Source organism: Tachypleus tridentatus, chromosome 7 (assembly GCF_004210375.1).
Source record: "Tachypleus tridentatus isolate NWPU-2018 chromosome 7, ASM421037v1, whole genome shotgun sequence".
NCBI classification, from domain to species: Eukaryota; Metazoa; Arthropoda; class Merostomata; order Xiphosura; family Limulidae; genus Tachypleus; species Tachypleus tridentatus.
The window spans coordinates 162,775,612-162,794,844 of record NC_134831.1 but is presented as its reverse complement, the minus strand read 5'-3'; the positions used below and the strand labels follow the sequence as shown (position 1 = coordinate 162,794,844).

The 19,233-nt window shown below is 33.2% G+C and overlaps 1 protein-coding gene across 1 annotated transcript in view; it reads right to left on the bottom strand.

The window, feature by feature from the left end:
- The window catches only part of LOC143257848 (tyrosine-protein phosphatase 69D-like), a 79,195-nt gene that overhangs the window by 18,588 nt on the left and 41,374 nt on the right, over positions 1 to 19,233 (bottom strand). The window contains exons 14-18 of the mRNA XM_076516880.1: positions 16,948 to 17,038; positions 16,164 to 16,240; positions 14,782 to 14,916; positions 14,114 to 14,242; positions 5,439 to 5,593 (exon numbers count right to left, since the gene is read on the bottom strand). Of these exons, the coding sequence (XP_076372995.1) occupies positions 5,439 to 5,593; positions 14,114 to 14,242; positions 14,782 to 14,916; positions 16,164 to 16,240; positions 16,948 to 17,038 (587 nt within the window). The remainder of the gene's footprint in view (positions 1 to 5,438; positions 5,594 to 14,113; positions 14,243 to 14,781; positions 14,917 to 16,163; positions 16,241 to 16,947; positions 17,039 to 19,233) is intronic.

Genomic DNA, 19,233 nt, shown 5'->3' with positions numbered 1-19,233 from the left:
TGGGCATGGCTTGTGACATGTGTGGCTGTGTTGCAGGTAGTGAAATTAGCGGAATGTTAGTGTGATACTGGGTGCTGAAGAGTTTGGTTGTGTTGCAGCTTATTGTTTCTTTTCACTTTAATTTTTAGAAGTGTCTGTGAAAATTTTGTGAAGGAAGATGATGTCATCAAATTGTAAGAAGCAAAAGTATGAATATGAAAACAGAAATTTTAAGCTATAGTGGGAGGATGGATTTTGCATTCACCATTAAAGGAGGTCAAATTTTGTGTCTTATCAGCAATGTGTTACTCAGTCATTACACAGCCAGTAATGTAAAATGCCACTATGAAACAAATCATGAAAACTTGTCTGATTATCTACCTAAATCAGAATTATGGAAAAACAAGTTAACTGTGTTAAAATCATCACTAAATAACCAGCAGGCATTGTTGACAACATTCATTAAGGAAGTTGATACAACAACTGAAGCTAATTTTCTTATATTATGGAATATTGCTCATGCTAAACGCCCATATTCTGATGGTAAATTTGTTAAGAAGAATATAGCTAAAGTTGTTGCAGTGTTAGATACAAATAACACAAAACTTCAGCAACTAATAGCACCAACACATGCCTCACACCACATTACAGAGAGACGTACCTCCTAGATCAGTGCTGATGTTGCAGGCAAAATGATTTAAAGAATTCCTTTGCATTCAGTGCAACCATTAAAGAATCTACAGACATACAAGACAACCCACAACTGGTGGCATTTGTTTGTTATGTTTCCTCTGATATAACTGAGAAAGAAGAGATGTTGGACTTAGTAGCACTAAAAGGAACAACTCGTGGTGTTGACATGAGCTTGACAGAGTCTTAACAAATTCTGATATTCCACTGGATAAACTCGACAGTGTTGCAACAGATGGTGCACCTACAATGGTGGGAAAAAATGTGAATTAATTGCACTTATGAAAAGTGATCCCAGCTTTCCAGAGTTTCTTCCAGTTCATTACATTATTCATTGTTAACACCTGGCAGCCAGATACTTCAAGTATGAAGATGTTATGAAATTTGTTCTTGAAATTGTCAACTTCATACAGTTAAATGGAAAGACCCATTGACAGTTCAAAAATTTTATTGAAGAACTGGAGCTTGAAGATAAATCCAGTGATGTCTCTTTCTACTGCATTGTGAGGTGGCTGTCAACCAACAATGTCTTAAGTAGGCTTGTTTGGAGTCTACTATTACTTTTCTTGAAGAACATAAAATATTCTGTCCTCAACTGGGAAATTATACAAGATCTAATGTTCCTCACTGATATAAAGAATCTACAAACTCTCAACTTGGTACTCCAGGGGAAGGATAGGATTATTTCTGATCTTACCTGGACAATTTTCAGCTTTCAGAATAAAATAATACTTTTTCAAATGACATTGTCAAGAAACTTCAGTTACTTTCCCAATCACAAAAGCAAAGTAAATACATTCCCTGATATTGAAATAAAAGACGACAAATTGGAATAATACAAAGATAAATTACAAGGACTGCTTGATAATTTCCCAGACAGGTTTGAGGACTCGCAGAAGCTGAAGCCCTGCTTCACCTTTCTTGTAAATCCATTCATGGTTGACGTGATGAATAATGGTTGTCCAATTCTCAAACCTCTGCTTACAGAATCATCTGCTGTGGAAATTGAACTAATAGAACTACAGGAGGACCTGGATTTAAAGTTGATCCATAAATCCCATTCCACAATTGAATTCTGGAAGCAAGTTCCAGAAATAAAATATCGTGAACTGAATAAAACCAGTGTACGGCTCATCTCAATTTTCAGCACAACATACTGCTGTGAATCGCTGTACTCTGTAATGAAGTTTGTGAAGTCGAAGCATCGTGTAATCCTTAAAAATCAACACCTGATGGAGCGAATTCCTTCAGCCTTGACAACATTATCAGCTGAAATCTCACAAGACCTCTGCTAGCAGTAATTAGGCTGACAATTGTTTGTGTCAGAAAAATATTACAATAAGACTAAAATTTTGTAAAGTGGTATCCAATGAAAATATCTCTAATTTTATTGTTTTACATATTTTCCTCCATGTTTTGACCAGATATTTACAAAGACAAATATCATTAAAAATATGTTTTTTACCTCTTATTTTATTTTTGGCAGTCTCATTTAATGTTAATGAAATGCAAATTTGCATATTTTTCTTATATGTTTCCATAGTTCATTACTGTATTAAATACGCTCAATATAATTAAAACAATAATCAGACAGGATTTTGAAAACATTTCATATATATATGTGTGTACTTTGTGATTATTGAAACTAATACAAAGTAACAGTTTAAAAATTACATACATAAATATTTATTAATATATATATAACAAAATATGCATGTTACAATAAAAACGTGTGTAATATTTGTTCATGTCTTGTGACTCTCAACCATCTGAAGGTTATAGTATGTGGCTCTTACGTTAAGCAAGTTTGGCCATCCTAATTTATTGTAATGGTGTAAATTTTTATATAATTTGTGTTGCATAAATGATAATTTTGTCACATTTTTCAAAACATCTGGTTTCATCACAATTTGTCACAGTGAACCACCACCAACATACTCAATGTCTTATTATCTGTGCAGCCTTTAAATATTTTTCAACATGGTTTAATTACTAATTAATTAATGGTTTATTAGTTTCCCAAGATATCATAAAAGATTAAAGATTATTTTTCCATTTCTATTCTTTTAAACATTTTACTTACAAATAATGTAATATATTATGTGCTTTAATGATACTGTCAGAGGGCATACCATGTTTTTAAGATATATATTAAAACAGTCAAAGGCCCGGATCACTTGATGTGGCATTTCACCAAATGAAAAATATGCATGTGGAAATAAAAGTTTCCTTTTGGAATATTTCCCTTATAAGATTAATGTTAAACATGAGAATTTTCAAAATTAATTTACTGCATGTTCATCACTACTGAACATGTGCTATACTGCATCTCACCTTATGTTTTATTCATAGTGCAACAGAAATTCTCGTCAATTTTTCCTGTTCTTAAATCTAACCAAATTATTCTGATGACGTTAAAACCAATGTAACAGGATATCTCAGAATGGACTCATTATAACATAGCATAAATTTAGAATTGTTAAAAAAATTACAAATTAAAAGTCGATGTACTATAAAAAACAAATAACATTATTTAAAGTGTTAAATAGTGATTTAATTGAATTTATGTTTTATCAATGTTCAGCAAGTTTACTTTAAACTGTGTACCACAAAATGATATGTTACATATACATCACACTTAATTTAACTTCAAATTTACAATTTATTTAAATATTGTAATATATGTTAATAGAGAAACTTGTAAAAAGTAACTTTCTGGTTGAATGCAACCATACAGAGAACAGACCTATGGAGTGGGATAACGAAATAACATAATATTTCCCTCAAATCAAACAAAAATATACAAAATTATAAGTTAACACTTTAGCACAAAGCTACACAATAAGAAATCAAACTCCATGTTTAATCACTGTCATGGAGTCATGGATGCCTTTTAGAATCTAATAAAATAACTATGGTCCCCCCAAATTCATACACACATATACACACAAAGCAATAGAGAGAAAAAAAAATTTCTTCCTGTGACTCATGGATCCCCACTTTAAAAAACAAACAAACCAGAGTCTAGAGACCAACCACTGACCATCAAAGTGAATAAGATATAAGAACTAGCTTCATGTTACAAGACAACCAGAGCTGATATAAAGTCACAGTGGAATGCCATTTATCAAAACTACATTTCGGCATTATTTCATGTTTCATAGGTAGCAGTGTTTGGATAGGTAATATACAATTTTCAAGACAGATCCTTCCCTAGTAGCTAATGGAATTGGAAAACAAAAGAATAAGGATCAACTTGGGATACCAGAACCACTGAGAAAGAGATCGGCAACAAGTCATACCCCAGCCATGGTAAGCAATGTTCAGAATCTTACCTTAGGTGAGAATCCATGAATACAAACCACATGACCCAGGCATCAGTAAGGAACATAATCAAGAAGTATCTTTGCTTGAAAAAGTAACAACAGCCAGAGAAACACAAGCTTTTTCCACAATTTATCAGTTCAACCATCAAATAACTCAAGAAGCTGAAAAATGAAATGAGTATTTGCGGTATTCCATCCAAAAACATACAACTTAAGTTAATAAAAATAGCTGAGGATTTCAGTGCAATTGGACTTTTGAAAAGGGTGCTTGGAAACCATTGTCCTCAAATGCTAGATGATCAATGGAAAGTTATTAGGGAGGAGTGGTGTGGTTTAGACAGGTGACACAACATGATAGAACCTTTTACAATGGAAATAATGATGCTACACTTTTGTCAAGATGAAACTGTTTTCAGCATTACTAGACATGGCAACATGGATAGTAATGACATGGCCATACTCCCCAAATAATTTTAATGTAATGTACTTACATTTTGCATAGAAATTGCTAGTTAGGTTTCACTTTAAATATTGTGTACATTTTTGTTCTTATATTTGAAAAGATATTGGAACGGGTTTAAACAAGAGCCAGTTGGATAATTCAGGAGCTAGAGCATTTATCTTACAGGGAAATGTTAAGATCTCTTAATTTATTTAATCATGAGAAAATATAGGTAGGAAGTTATCTTATTGATAATTACCTGGGTTATTGTGCTCTATCTTGAAGAGAACAGGACCCAAGTTAACATTCTGAAAAAACTACAGGATAAGTTCCACTTAAGACAGTTTTTTTTTCCATAACAGAATGTTTAACTTGTAAAATGAGTTGTCATAAACAATAGCACAAGTCAGTTTGTTTTGAATTTCTTGCAAAGCCATACAAAGGCTATCTGCAGTAACTGTCCCTAATTTAGCATTAACAGACTAGATGGAAGGCAGTTAGTCAACACTACCCACCACCAAATCTTGGGCTACTCTTTTACTAACAAACAGTGACACCATGGCTGAAAGGTGACAGGGATTCAAACCCATAATCCTCAGTTTGAAAATCTAGCACATTAATCACCAGGCTATACCAAAAGCAGACTTCAGCAAGTAACACAAGTTAAGAAGAAAATTATTAATTTCTTGAAAATAAAAGACGAGTTTAAACTTTTACTTTTCTCAAGATTGAGTGTGTGTTGAAAGCTTTGAAGGACCACATTGTTCATTAGTGTTTATATATTACATTACATAACTCAAAATAAGCAACTGTATACGTAATCTAAATTCACTGTCAATGAACCGGAAACCAAACACCTACAAATACAAGAACACATTTCAATACATTTTAGAAAAGATAAAAAGAAGTAAACAGATAACATAACAAAATAACAATTAAAGACACAAAAAACACTAGTTGTGTTTCTATAGAGTTAACTAGAGAATTTTTTTTGTATTCACCTGCAATGAACTAGTAAGGGTCCCCTGTCTGAAACATAATGTTCATTGACCCTTTTGATGAAACGTAGTAACCAGGAAGGTTGTTCTGGTGCTAAGAAGTCTTTCCACATGACAAAATGAAACTGTAGAATCTCCCGTTCATCTGTGAATCCATCCTTGTAAAATGGAAATATAACAAAGGTAATTTTTATCACTCTTAAAGAAGATGCATTTGATTTTTCTATCTTTTGTTGTACCTATAACTCTTACATTAGCAAAATCTATTTCTTCTACTTTCAAAAATTCAGAGTAGCAAAATGAAAAGAAAACAAATATTTTATTAATAGATTAATTGTAACCCAGATAGCAGACCAAGATTGGGCCAATATTGGCTGATGATTTGTATGTTGGAACATTGTTGGCACTGGTAAAGCTTTGCTGGCCCAACACTGGCTCACTATCATGTAAATCACTAGTTAAGTAGCTCACAACCCAAACAGTAGGCCAAACTATGTTGGCCCAACACTGGCTCACTATCATGTAAATCACTAGTTAAGTAGCTCACAACCCAAACAGTAGGCCAAACTATGTTGGCCCGACACTGGCTCACTATCATGTAAATCACTAGTTAAGTAGCTCACAACCCAAACAGTAGGCCAAACTATGTTGGCCCAACACTGGCTCACTATCATGTAAATCACTAGTTAAGTAGCTCACAACCCAAACAGTAGGCCAAACTATGCTGGCCCAACACTGGCTCACTATCATGTAAATCACTAGTTAAGTAGCTCACAACCCAAACAGTAGGCCAAACTATGTTGGCCCAACACTGGCTCACTATCATGTAAATCACTAGTTAAGTAGCTCACAACCCAAACAGTAGGCCAAACTATGCTGGCCCAACACTGGCTCACTATCATGTAAATCACTAGTTAAGTAGCTCACAACCCAAACAGTAGGCCAAACTATGTTGGCCTGACACTGGTTCTCTCTCTCACAAACATAAAAGGCTATCGAGTAGCTCACAACCCAAGATATGTTGGACCAAACATTGCCAGTTTTTGTTTGGTAAGGTTAGGAAACAATGTTGACCCAACAGCAGTTTACATAATGGCCCTTAACTGGACCAAAGTGTTGTTCATTGTTAGCCCAGTGTAAGCACTCGCTTTTTTTTTTAACTATTTGTAATGCTCTGGAAATGACAGTTCACAACATCAGAGCATAAATAATTAAAGCAACAACTTACTAACTAATATGTAGAAATGCTCCATGGCACATCAGTACATAAAGACTATTTAGTGCCATCCAATGATATGAAGTAAAACACTATGAGAAATAAATGCATGTTATTTTCTTCCCTTCTTTTTATCATGACAATTAAAATAGTTTAATATTATCAAATAAAATATGAACATAAAACAAAAACATAGCTTAAAAAACAACTGTTTGAAATGTAAGACATAATGAAGTGATTAATATAAGCCTCTGAGCTGTTATATCACACACAAACCTTGTTAACCAGTGTTTGTAATGAACCAATTTATCAATATTATGTAGAACTTAATATAGTCGAATCAATTGCTTTGAAGACAATAACAGAAACTATCAACAGCATGTTACTGACTGATAACTGTAATTGGTAAATAAAAACCAAATGTATATACACTTAAGGTTATCAGTTTGTTATTTGTGTCAATAATTACACAAACTGCATTATCAAAGCAACAATTCATTACCTTTACACAACAAACACATCATTTTGTTCATACAAGTGACTTACACAATACAACACAGTGTTTGTCACATACACAATAAATCACCTCATAAAGAAAGGATGCAATCACAGTGTTTCTGAGCTGAAATCTGTTTCTATTGAAGCTTCTCACTAGCTTTAAGCAATTCCCATATTATGTCACCACCATTATATAAAATCACCGATTTTTTCAAACCATGTCTTGAAGCATTTAAGACTAACCTACTACACTTGTGGATCATTTACTATGTCCGATTTACTATTACCATATTCCCGAGGAGACTTGGTAGAAATATATTCTTCTTACAACTCTTGACCACTTCACACAGCATCATTAATGCTTGATATTAAGGCATGAATTCCAGAAGCAATAGACCATTATTTTAAACACACTTTATGTATTTTATAAATGTTGACTGTGGCAGTAGATTTTAGTTTTTGATTATGCCACCACTCACAGCTTAACAAGACCATAGCACAGATCATTCTGTTAACCTCTTAATACCTATTATAGTTTATTTGAACATCCCTACTGCAGAAGTCATTTTTTGAAAAAACTTTTGTAAGACCAGGCTTAAAAATATTTCTGTTTGCTGTAACATGACAGAACATCTGAAACTGGGGTCGACCGAGAGATTCGTTTCAACACAGTGACCTAGAAAACTTGTTATTTCCACCACTTCTACTGATATACTGATCCAACTAACAAAATTTGCTGACTTTTTTCTTTTTTTTTTTAAATCACTGTTATGGTTAGAATATTTTTTCTCAGAAATTGATGTAGTACACAACAATTAGGGAAGGAATTACCTGATTACCAATCAACAGCTCAGTGTTGATTGGCCAAAGCACTGAGGTTTGGCAACATGGCTCATCTCATCCTCAAGCATAAATCAACAACATACTAAACACAAACCTGTTTAGTGTATCCATCTCAAAGAACTCATGGACTGAGGATTAGAATAAAAAAATCAAAATTCTAATTGGAAACTTAACCACATGGAGGGAAGTACTTGTAGATTTACTTGGCAAAGGAGATGAAATGGAAGAACAAAATTTAAAATTGTCAGTTACAGTTAATTCAACTTCATCGATCAAGGTCGATATTTTCCAACAAGTGGGGGTTGTGAAATAATTCAACAAAAACTTGACAACATGCTGACATCCTTTTAACACATTATGTTTCAGGTGACCATGTACTAGTAGTATTTGCACTTTTTCTTTCCATAAGCAATTAAAAGAAAAAATAATACCTATCTACCTACATTTTAAATCAGTTTAGAGTTACAGCAAACAAAAACAATTTAAAGTCTGGCCTAAAGAATGTGTGATTTCTTATCACAAAGTCACATTGGACTATCATATGAGTCCACTGAGGGGAATCAAACCCTTGATTTTAGTGTTGTAAATCTGCAGACTTACTACTTTACCAGCAGGGGACTGGTCTGAAGAAGTAACCAATAATTAGTGCAGGTGTTTTGTGGTCATTATCATCTTATTCCCTTTTCTAGTTGGCCCTTACTTTACTCTTGTGAAGTCACACAGATTACTGAATCATGTAGCTGTAAGAAATACCTTTACTGTAAAAACTAGCCATTCAGAATCAGAACACAAATGTACAGATTAGTGATTAAACCTCCCATTGTGAATATTGGTAAACATGAAAAAAACAAAAAAACAAACACCCAGTATTGTCAAATGATCAGAATAACAAAGGTTCACTGAACGTAAAAAGCAATAAATCTACACTTTTTTTAGTTACAATTTATTGTAGAGATCACTGTTCCACAACCATGCCAATATCTTTGTCTAAATATACAACTTATTGTAGGGGATCACTGTTGTGCACCATTCCTACACCTTTATGTACAAGTTAATAAAACTGTACTAGAGTTGTCTGGTAATGTATGTGGAAGCTCTGTTATGCTAAATTAGCAGATCAAATAGGGACCATTAATTGTCTATAGCAATAGATAATGCAAAAGTGTCAGCTCACTATCACTTAACATCTTATACTGATATTGGGTGTGGGTTAGCCTTGTGGTAGAGATCTGGATTTTGAAGTTGGTGAGCCAGGTTGGAATCCATGCAATAATAAAACATACTCTTTGTTCCCTACAGCCATGGGCACATTATAATAGGTAGGGTCATATCCAAGTTCTTGGCCTTAGAGTAGCCCTTGAATAGCTGTGCATAAAATTCACACAAGAAAATACTGGATATTTTATGCACATTATGTCAAATAGTAGCATTCTATAAATGTTTGGCAAACCAGCAATTGTTTGCATTCTAGGTAACTAATATTAAAAGTTGGCATCATGCTGGCTATGGCCAGTTAGCCAATCTTCCGTTGATGAGCAAGCAAACTTCAGCAGCCAATGCTGATCCAACATAATATCCACACTGGCCAAATAAACAGCACACAATCCACTTGTTTTAAAATAACACAGTAAAATAAGTTAAATGGATATACAAATGTTTGTTACACTGTTGGTTATAACAGTTATATCCAGGGCTGTAAATAATTGTATTTTCTCATCAAATTCCACAAATACTGGTTCAATTTCTGACAACACAAATAACAAAACATTATTCTTCTTGACTATGTCCTTACAATACAATCTGTGATAATTTTACTTTAGAAACTGCAACTATATGTTCTTTATGGCTAAACTCACATTCACTCATCAAGACCTATCTTTTGTACTAAATTTTCAATGTGTTTTTACACCCTAACAGAGGTCCAGAACATTTCACACACTATTAGATATTATGATGCAATAATACTCAAATAAAACAATGACTAAAACTCAGAACGTAAGTTAGTTGTTTGGAGTTTTATGGTGCAAAACAACTAGACTATCTGCAGCAAACAACTGGTAAAAAATTGAAAGTAAAGAAAAATTATTCAAATTCAGAAAAGGAATCATGTTAAAACAAACCAAAGTTTAATTTTTGAATTAAAAACTTAAATATCATTAAATACAATTTTTAAATCTAGTTTACAGCAGTAAGAGAGAAAGTAATGTAAGTTTCAGAAGACTTTTTGTAGCATAATTTTAATTATTATAACTCGTCAGGATGACTAATGGGTAAATTCAAACATTAGCATTAGTCACCTGAAGTTGACCTTTCCAGTTTTTGTTTTAAGTAATTTGATGTCATGGCCATTTTCTAATTTTGTATTGAATTAATTTCACTTTAATTTGTAAAAATGAATCATGTTAAAACAAAACAAAGTTTAATTTATTAATTAAAAAATCTAAATAGTGTTAAAAAGGCCAATGGCCTTTAATAAACTAAAAACATCTCTAAGGTTGACAGTGTCACCATCATCAATGACACTGTCCAGCATCAAGGATAAATCGTGGAATAAAACATGTCTAAATGGTGCTGTCATTACAATAGCATGACAGTAAAATGTGGACTATTGTGACCTGAGTGTCACACAGACCACACACTGGTGCATCAGTCCCAGATAAAAGAAAATAATGAGTTAAAAATTCACCAATGCATAGTCCAGTTAGGACAACTTCCTCTTTCCAATCCTTACAGAAAGATGATTGCCGAAGTCCAATAGTAGGTTTCATCTGGAAAAGCTTGTTTTCACATTGCTCACTCCAAGTTGACTGCCAACTGGTACAGAGCCGAGCTTTAACTATAGAACCATAGTCCATGCATGGAACATGCATGGCAATGATAGCACCAGAACAGACAGACTTAGCTTCAGTATTGGTAAGCTCGTTTCCGCAAATACCAACGTGGCCTGGTATCCAAAAAAACTGAATAGAAATAGATGTTAAGGAGAAATGACCTAGTCAGTTTTGAATATCAGAGAGAACAAAGTGAGAACTAACATGAAGCAATTCCGGGGCAGTAGAGAACTAAGTGAGTCAGTATAAATAGGGCAATTTGAGTACTGCTTAGCTTCTATGTGATCCAGAGCAAGTGAAATGGCATACAGTTCAGCTGTGAACACAGAAGCTGTAGAGGGGATTCTGCACACAACCACCATACCACAACAAACTATGGCAGAGCCCACACAGTCATCTGATTTTGAACCATCTGTATAAATAGGAATGGAAGGATAGTTCGAAAGATATTCAGTAAATAACAGGCAGTATTTCCAATTGGGAGTGTCTGCATTTCTTAGATAACTTAAAGATTTGGGAACTGTAAGAAGCCACGATGGGATGGGTTGACCAGTGGATACAGCAATGTTATCCAAGGACAGACCCAATTCATCCAACTGCACTTAGATATGAAGGCCAAAAGTAGCAATGGCAGATCATATGTTCTGAAAAAGGATGGCCCACCGAGGAAGGAAAACACAACCTCAAGTGAGATACTGTAATAAGGATCGAAGTTTTGAAGCATACAGTAAAGACAACTGCAAATGGAAGAGGTGTAGAGGAGGTTTATGAGACTGTGTATAAGCTCTAACTGGAGAAGTACAGAAAACCTCGGTGAAGAGTTGAAGTCTCTGATGATGAACAGGGTCCAGCACCTTCAAGGCAGAGGTCCTGACAGAGCCACAGACCAGTAAGCCATAGTCTAATTTTGATCGAATAAGAGTACGATATATCTTTAGCATAGAGCATCAATCCACTCCCAAAGTGGTGGAAGAGAGGACACAGAGGATGTTCAGTGCTCTTGTATATTTGACCTGTAACTGCTTGATACATGGTATAAAGTCAGTTTACAGTCAAAGATAAGCTCCAAGAACTTTGTCTCAGAGACCACAGAAAGCACAACTTCACTGAACAGTTAAGGATTGGGGTGAATAACCAATTGGCAACAAAAGTGCATGCAAATGGTTTTAGAGAGAGAGAAGTTAAAACCGTTTGCTGTGGTACACTTTAGTAAATGATTGAGGGCAGTCTGTAGCTGTTGCTCAATAAACCTCACGTTCAATGACTGACATGAGATGAGGAAGTTGTCGACAAAGAGACTGCTTGCAACAATAAGAGGGAGTTATCCAGTTATGCCATTAATCTTTATAATGAAAAGTGTCGAACCCATGCGAACTTGGAATCATCTGCCCATTAAGAGATTTTAAATAAAAATGGGCAAGTGGTCATGTAACCCATTTAATTGGACATCTCACAAAATGCCATACCTCCACAAAGTATCATAAGCCTTCCCAAGGTCAAAGAATATTGGTACAAGAGGGCATTTGAGAAAGGCTTTTCTGATTGATGTTTCAAGTTGAATCAGGTGGTCCATGGTGAAGCACTGTCATTGGAAACCACACTGGGTGGGCAAGAGGAGGTTGTTTTATTTAAGGAACCTAACTAAACAATCATTAACCACCTTCTCCAAGGTCTTGCAGAGACAGCTCATCAAAGCAGTTGGATGGTAGTTGAAAGGAATCTTGGGATCCTTAGAGAAAGCTAGGACAATAGCCTGGTGCCATTGCATCAGGAAAACCTCTCCTGTCAGATTTGGTTAAAAACAACCAGAATAATAGCAAGAGAAGTATGAGATAGATGGGGCAGCATCTCATGGTGTATATCATCAGTTCTGACTGATGAAGGGCCAGTTTAAGTTCCACCAATGTAAATGGCTGATTACAATCATAGCGACTATCATCCCAAAAGGAAAGAGGCAATTTCTCTGTCCCTGAGTGTAGGATGAACCAGAAATGCTAGATACCCAGCAAAAGCTTTCAGTGAAAGTACTGGCAATGTTCAGAGCATCAGATACTTCCTAGCCAGAGAGCAATATTGAAAGGGGGACAGAATTATTCTGCCCACTGACCTTTTGAATCTTGTCCCCTATGACTTTGGAACTGGTGGTAGAAGAGATTATGGTTGTGAATTTACTCCAAGATTCCTTCTGGATTTGACATCTTACCTGCCAAGCATATGCATGGACCTGCTGAAAAGTGATGCAGTTTCAAGTATGTGGAATACCTATGAAAGGTATCCCAGGCCTGTTTTTGAGCCTTCCAAACCATGTGGCAGGTTGGATTCCACTATGGACGAGGATATCACTGGAAAATATGTCGAGGTTTTAGGAATACATTGAGCAGCTGCCTGGATTATACAGTCAGTCACTGCTGCTATGCAGTCGTCTATCAGTGGTTTATAAACGATGGCAGGATCAAATTCTGGGACAGCAGCGAAAGAGGGCCAGTTGGCTTGATCCAGTTTCCACCATGAGCACTATACCTAAACACCAACATCAGATACAATGTCTAAAACACCCACTGATAACATCCAATATTTGTACTTGGTTGACCCTTGCACAAGTGGACCAGCCAATTGACCCTTATGAGGATGGTACCTGTCTACAGGAATTCAAGGCCAAAGTGGTGTGCTAGGGTTGGACTCCTCAACCACCAGGATCCTCTTCCCCCCTTTATGGATTGCCACACATGGCAAACACATGGGTGGATGTTTAGATCACAGAGGAGGTAAACTGAAAAAACAGAACCTTGTTTGGGAGGTCTCCTCACCACATACAGGAATCCACACTGAGGGGTAAAATTCAGAAAGTTCTAGTAACATAAGGCAAGAATATTAGAATCAACAGCTCATAACTATTGAATTACACAAAGTATGATTTGTAAACAAACCTGTGATAAACTATCACTTCTAAAAATAACTAAGTTCATCACATACACTATATAAACTCTCTAAATCGTAATACTTGCATTAAAGTTGAACTCAAACACTTGTATGTATATAATACTACAAAAATTATATTATTCACAAGATAAATAAAATCATACAATAAGAAAACATATACTGTACATGTGAGTGTACAGAAAAACACAAATAAACACACCTATTACTGGGTTGAGAGGTATTTGTAATTTTAAAGTTTGCAATTTGCCATTATTTAGAGAATGCTAAAGCCAGGTTTAGAGATAGATTTGATGGAAAAGAAAACCAGAAACAAACAAACTGAAAATAAACTTCACAGGAACAAAACCTACTTTTTTAAGTTGCACTTGAAATCTTCTAACTATATAATCAGAGTATGTGGTAATACTGGTTACGTTAACCGTATACAACCTTTCCACTTCTTTTGGTTGTTCATCACTCCAATACTTGGAACATTTAATCTTCAAAGATAGAAAGAAATTCATTACTAATAACGAACTTCATCTTCAACACTCCAAAAAACAAATTTTATTCACCAAACTAATACATAAAACTTATAGTTTGATCTAATATGTAGCTCTGTGTGAACACTTGCAAAAAAAACAAAGAATAAAATACAAACTGCTAACTCCTACTTAAAATGTACCCATTATGTCAGGTTCACTTTCTCTCAATACTGAAGAATACACCTTCTTTTATTAATTTTAACAGCATATGTTAAGCCTTTGAATGAATTTTGTGTTCTCATTATAGATTTTTTAAACTATGAATTTTTGTTCTTCAACTTGATTTCAATTTGTGACAAAACTTTAATTAATGTGGCCTTTTTTTTTAATAAAATATTTTAAACAAGTTTCAAATATTTTTTCATACCATTAAAGCTTTATACACATTTCCACAGTTCTACAACATATCTCAAACTCCCACAAAATTTATGTGAATTGCATGTATTCCTCACAAGTTACTTAACGTGAATTAAAAGAAATATACAGATACCTACTTTACCATGCTCTTCTACTCCAGTCAGCATTACAACTACAGTAACCTTGTGTTCCCAGATCATCTTCCAAAAGTCGACCACTGTGTGCTCCAGAGGGCCCTGTGTGCAAATGAACATCTTTCTACCATGGTAACCCTGTTTAAAGGAATAAATGAAATTACTCTGAAATGTTTTTCTTAATCAAGCCGAAAGTAAATTATTTTAGTAACAAAAGCAATTGAATTTAGTATTAACACAGTGGTTCAAATAAATTGCAATATTTTATTCAGAATTTTTTTTATATGTAACAAAGTTTCATACAGTTCTTTCACTATTATACTGTGATTGCAAAAAAATTGCCATACAAGTTTTCAAAGTGTGTAACCTTAAAATCTGGAATAATTAGTTTATTATTTTCTACGAATCAAACCAAACAATATATGGTAACAGACGTATGAGGGTCTTAAGTACAAGTTATTATATTTATATATGTATATTTTTTTTACAAAATCTGTTAGATGTTTGAACATTTACTGTTTTCATGCTGTTACAGTTACCACATTGTTCTAATAAGTTATATTACTAAGAAGAAAGCCACATTCTGCCAAATCTCAAATCCAAGCTATTTCAAAAGATAATCCCTCTTTCATCATGTACAGAATAAAGAATATTTTATCAACTTTCATTATTGATTAAATAATATCTTTTCAAAACCATTAGTCTACTTGTTCCCTACAGTTATCAGGCCATAATTGAGGTATGGTACCGCGATTCAAACATTAGTAAAGATTGCAGTCAACTCATGGACTCGATGCCAAAGCAGATTAATGATCTTCTGAAAAATAAAGGCAGTCATATCATGTATTAATTTGTGAGTAATTTTTGGATTCTCAGAAATAAAACCCAAAAAATTGAAAAAATTGTAATTTTCTCTCTTGTTTCAATTAATTTGCACAAGGGTGTACTTCCTAATTTGTACTTGGGTTATGAGGTTGGCCAAATAACCAAACACATACAGAAATACAACAGTGAAAATAACGAAAATAAAATTTATTTCCAAAAATAATGTTTGATAATGTTCATTGATAATCTACAAAAAATTCATGACAATACACATACTGTGTTAAGTTATAGATGGTAAACTGTAACAAGTACAAAATGGTTACTAGGTCAGGTACTTAGACAAAGCCCATAGTGAAAAATAAACAGGATTACCAAAACATTAAAAAAGCTATTATGTTAATTACGTTTTTGCTTCCATACTTTCTAATGTTGTCGGTGATCCCTTCTATTTATTTAACTTCCTGCACAGTAATTTATATGGACTACACAGAGGGGGAGAGCTTAAAGAATTAATATGTATTATTGTTTTGTACTTGAAGTTCTCTGGAGTATTTTCTTACCTCAACAAAGTTAGCATTGATGTAATCTGAACCTTTAATGCTATCCTCAAACGGAAGTTGAACTCGAGTTTGATCAACTAAAAGAAATGTATAAATGATATAATGTTAATATATCTATAGAATTTCAAACTGTTATTTCTTGCACTGATTTTGATATGAGAGGAGTAATCTGTGCCCTTTTTTAAGAAGATCCTAACAATGAAATGGAATAATTTTAATCAATCATGTTTCAATGAACTGAAAAACCTACAAAACAATTTTGAGCTTTTAACTTGGGTTTTTATTACAGCTGATTACTAATATATAACAAAAACACAACTCTTTATTCACATATTTTTGACATACACCTAAGACATTTAATATTTTCAACATTCAAAATAAAATTGATAAAACCTGGAAAATCCAGTAGTGCATTATGTCTGATAGTCTCATTTCTCTATAAAGAAATCAACAGAAAAATAACAACATTTTGATTCAGAAAGGAATTGTTTATTATTTGACAGATTCCAGTTTGTTTGTTTTTTCAACCACATATAAAAGCAATTTCAAAATATTGAAACAAATGTTAAATCTTAACACATCTGAATAACTTTTATCTATATTTATGGAATACAGGAAAACAAAGACAACTGTTTCATGATTCACTTACAATTTTTCAAGTATTAATTAAATTCTGTGTTTATATACATTACAAAATACAATTGATAAAAATTTTATTTACTAAGACAGTTGTGTCAAATAATTCAATTATCATAAATAAACTCCAAATATCAATACTACTTACATGCTTTTATGTCAGGATATCTGTTTTTACACAGATTTTCTGGACTGTCTGATGCATGGGTTGTCCTATCTTTAAATTTTTCTGGTAAAGACTTAAAAAAAATTGTTTCAGCAAAAGTTTATTTCTTAGAAAATACTAACAAGTAACTTCTATTACATTAAAAGACCTTGTTTTAAAAATAATTTATGATTAAAATTTCTGGATTTATATGGAAAACTGAAGATATCATAATAGCTTAACCCATATGATCTGCAGACTTACAGTATAATATTATTTTTCCACTAAACTGTATAGAAATTTTGTTTGTTTGGAATTGAGCACAAAGCTACACAATGGGCTGTATTTGCTCTGCCTCTCATAGGTATTGAAACCCAGTTTCTAGCAATGTGAGTCTGCAGACTGCAGGGGGGGAGCTAGAAATTTTGTTTTTTTCATAATATTTGAAGAAGTAGATTACATTTTTTTTGTACTGTCACATGGCCCACATTACATGTGGCTTTAATGAGCTAATTAAACACAGCATAGTTACCCATATTAAACCACTGGGTTAAGTAAAAATAGAAAAGTGTGGTTGGCACTAAGGTAGGAATTATTAATACTACTGGTGGCAGCAAATGAAATAATCAACATAATTGATTACTTACAAGCAGCAATTATTTATATTAGTGCCATGTAAGTTAATCAATCATCTGAAATACTGATCAAATTGATTAATTAAAATCTGAGTTAATAATAATAATTTTGATTAATTGATAGTTTGAATAATCAGAAACACCATTATCATGAAAATAATACATTAATCACAATCTGAGTCTCTGATTATTTCAACTATCCAAGTAATCAAAATTGTTACCAAACTTGCTATACACTCTTTATTATGGCAAATCTACGAAAGATACCTGTCAGAATTATTTTCTAGCAGCACCTGCCACCAACAGGCATCATCTTCTGTACATCTCAAAAACATCTCCAATTTTCCTAGTATGAGAGCTGTGACATTTGCTCTTTATATCCTCCCTCTTCTCTAATTTATTTACTACCCCTCTGAGAAGTATGGAATTTAACACAAGTTATTTGTTATGAGATTGTTATGACTAAGACAAAGCATAATATTTATAGCTTTCAATTTTATTTAGTTACAAAACCATAAAATAGGAAAACAGACCTCCAATGCTTTGCCTTATCCTCTCTTTTGCAAATTACCAACAGATCTCTTTGACATTTAAAACTATATTATTTATGTCCAACAAAGAGACAGGATTTTAATATGTCAAATGACATTTTATATTGCACTGTTTTCTGTAAAGAAAATTTTCAATTTTGCTTCCAATTCCAATACTATTCCTTAACAAATCAATGACTTAGCTGCATTTTAATAGCTCTTATTGCACAGTTAAAGCTATAAAACATTGCATGTTTATACATATTATTATTATAATTGTGTTTTAGGTATATTATTTAATAACAAAAAATTATTCAGCACAATAGTACCATTAGTATAAGAAAGTAGGTTTAAATTTCATTGACAACAGCATAAGGAAAAAAGATCTACACAAATAATGCATTTCTTGTTTTCCATATCATACTTCATTTAATATTATAAAAGTAATTAAAATGTTAAAACTAGGAACTTTATAATTAGCTAAGGGAAAATAAAGAATAGTAAAAGTATTTCATGAGGTACTCTCAGAGGTAACTGGTGTCCTATTCAATTTTATAGGGTTAAAACGAGTTACATGTTTTCCATGCAATGTACAACTTGTGTTGCAGGATATTTAGTTAGACACAGTTGAAAGGCAATAAAACAAAATTTAAGTAGAAACAGATACATACTGTTATGAGTTTTAAGCTATTTAGAATAAAAAAGGTAGTTTCACATTACAATTTGAAGTTACTCTATAAGGAAAAAAAAAGGGTAATTTAGATTTATTTTGATGGTAGTTATGAGGTTGGTCATATTGACCAACATTGTTTTGAGTTAAGGTATACAAATTAAACAGATAAAATATAGTTTTACTGAAACAACAACTGTTTGAAATTTATTTATATTACACAAATGTATTATGGAAATTTTCAGATGTAGAAAAGTATCTTTAATCTTAACATGAAAATCATTTTGCAATTGGAGCAGTCAAAACTTTGACTCCATATACTCGGAAAAATTTTTAGTGAAAATAATCCCTTGAAAATTCTGATGTTTTTCTACAAATATCTCCTAATAATTACTGTGAGTTAGCAAAATTTCATGAAGATGCACAAAAAATATTATAAGTTATAGTATTGAAA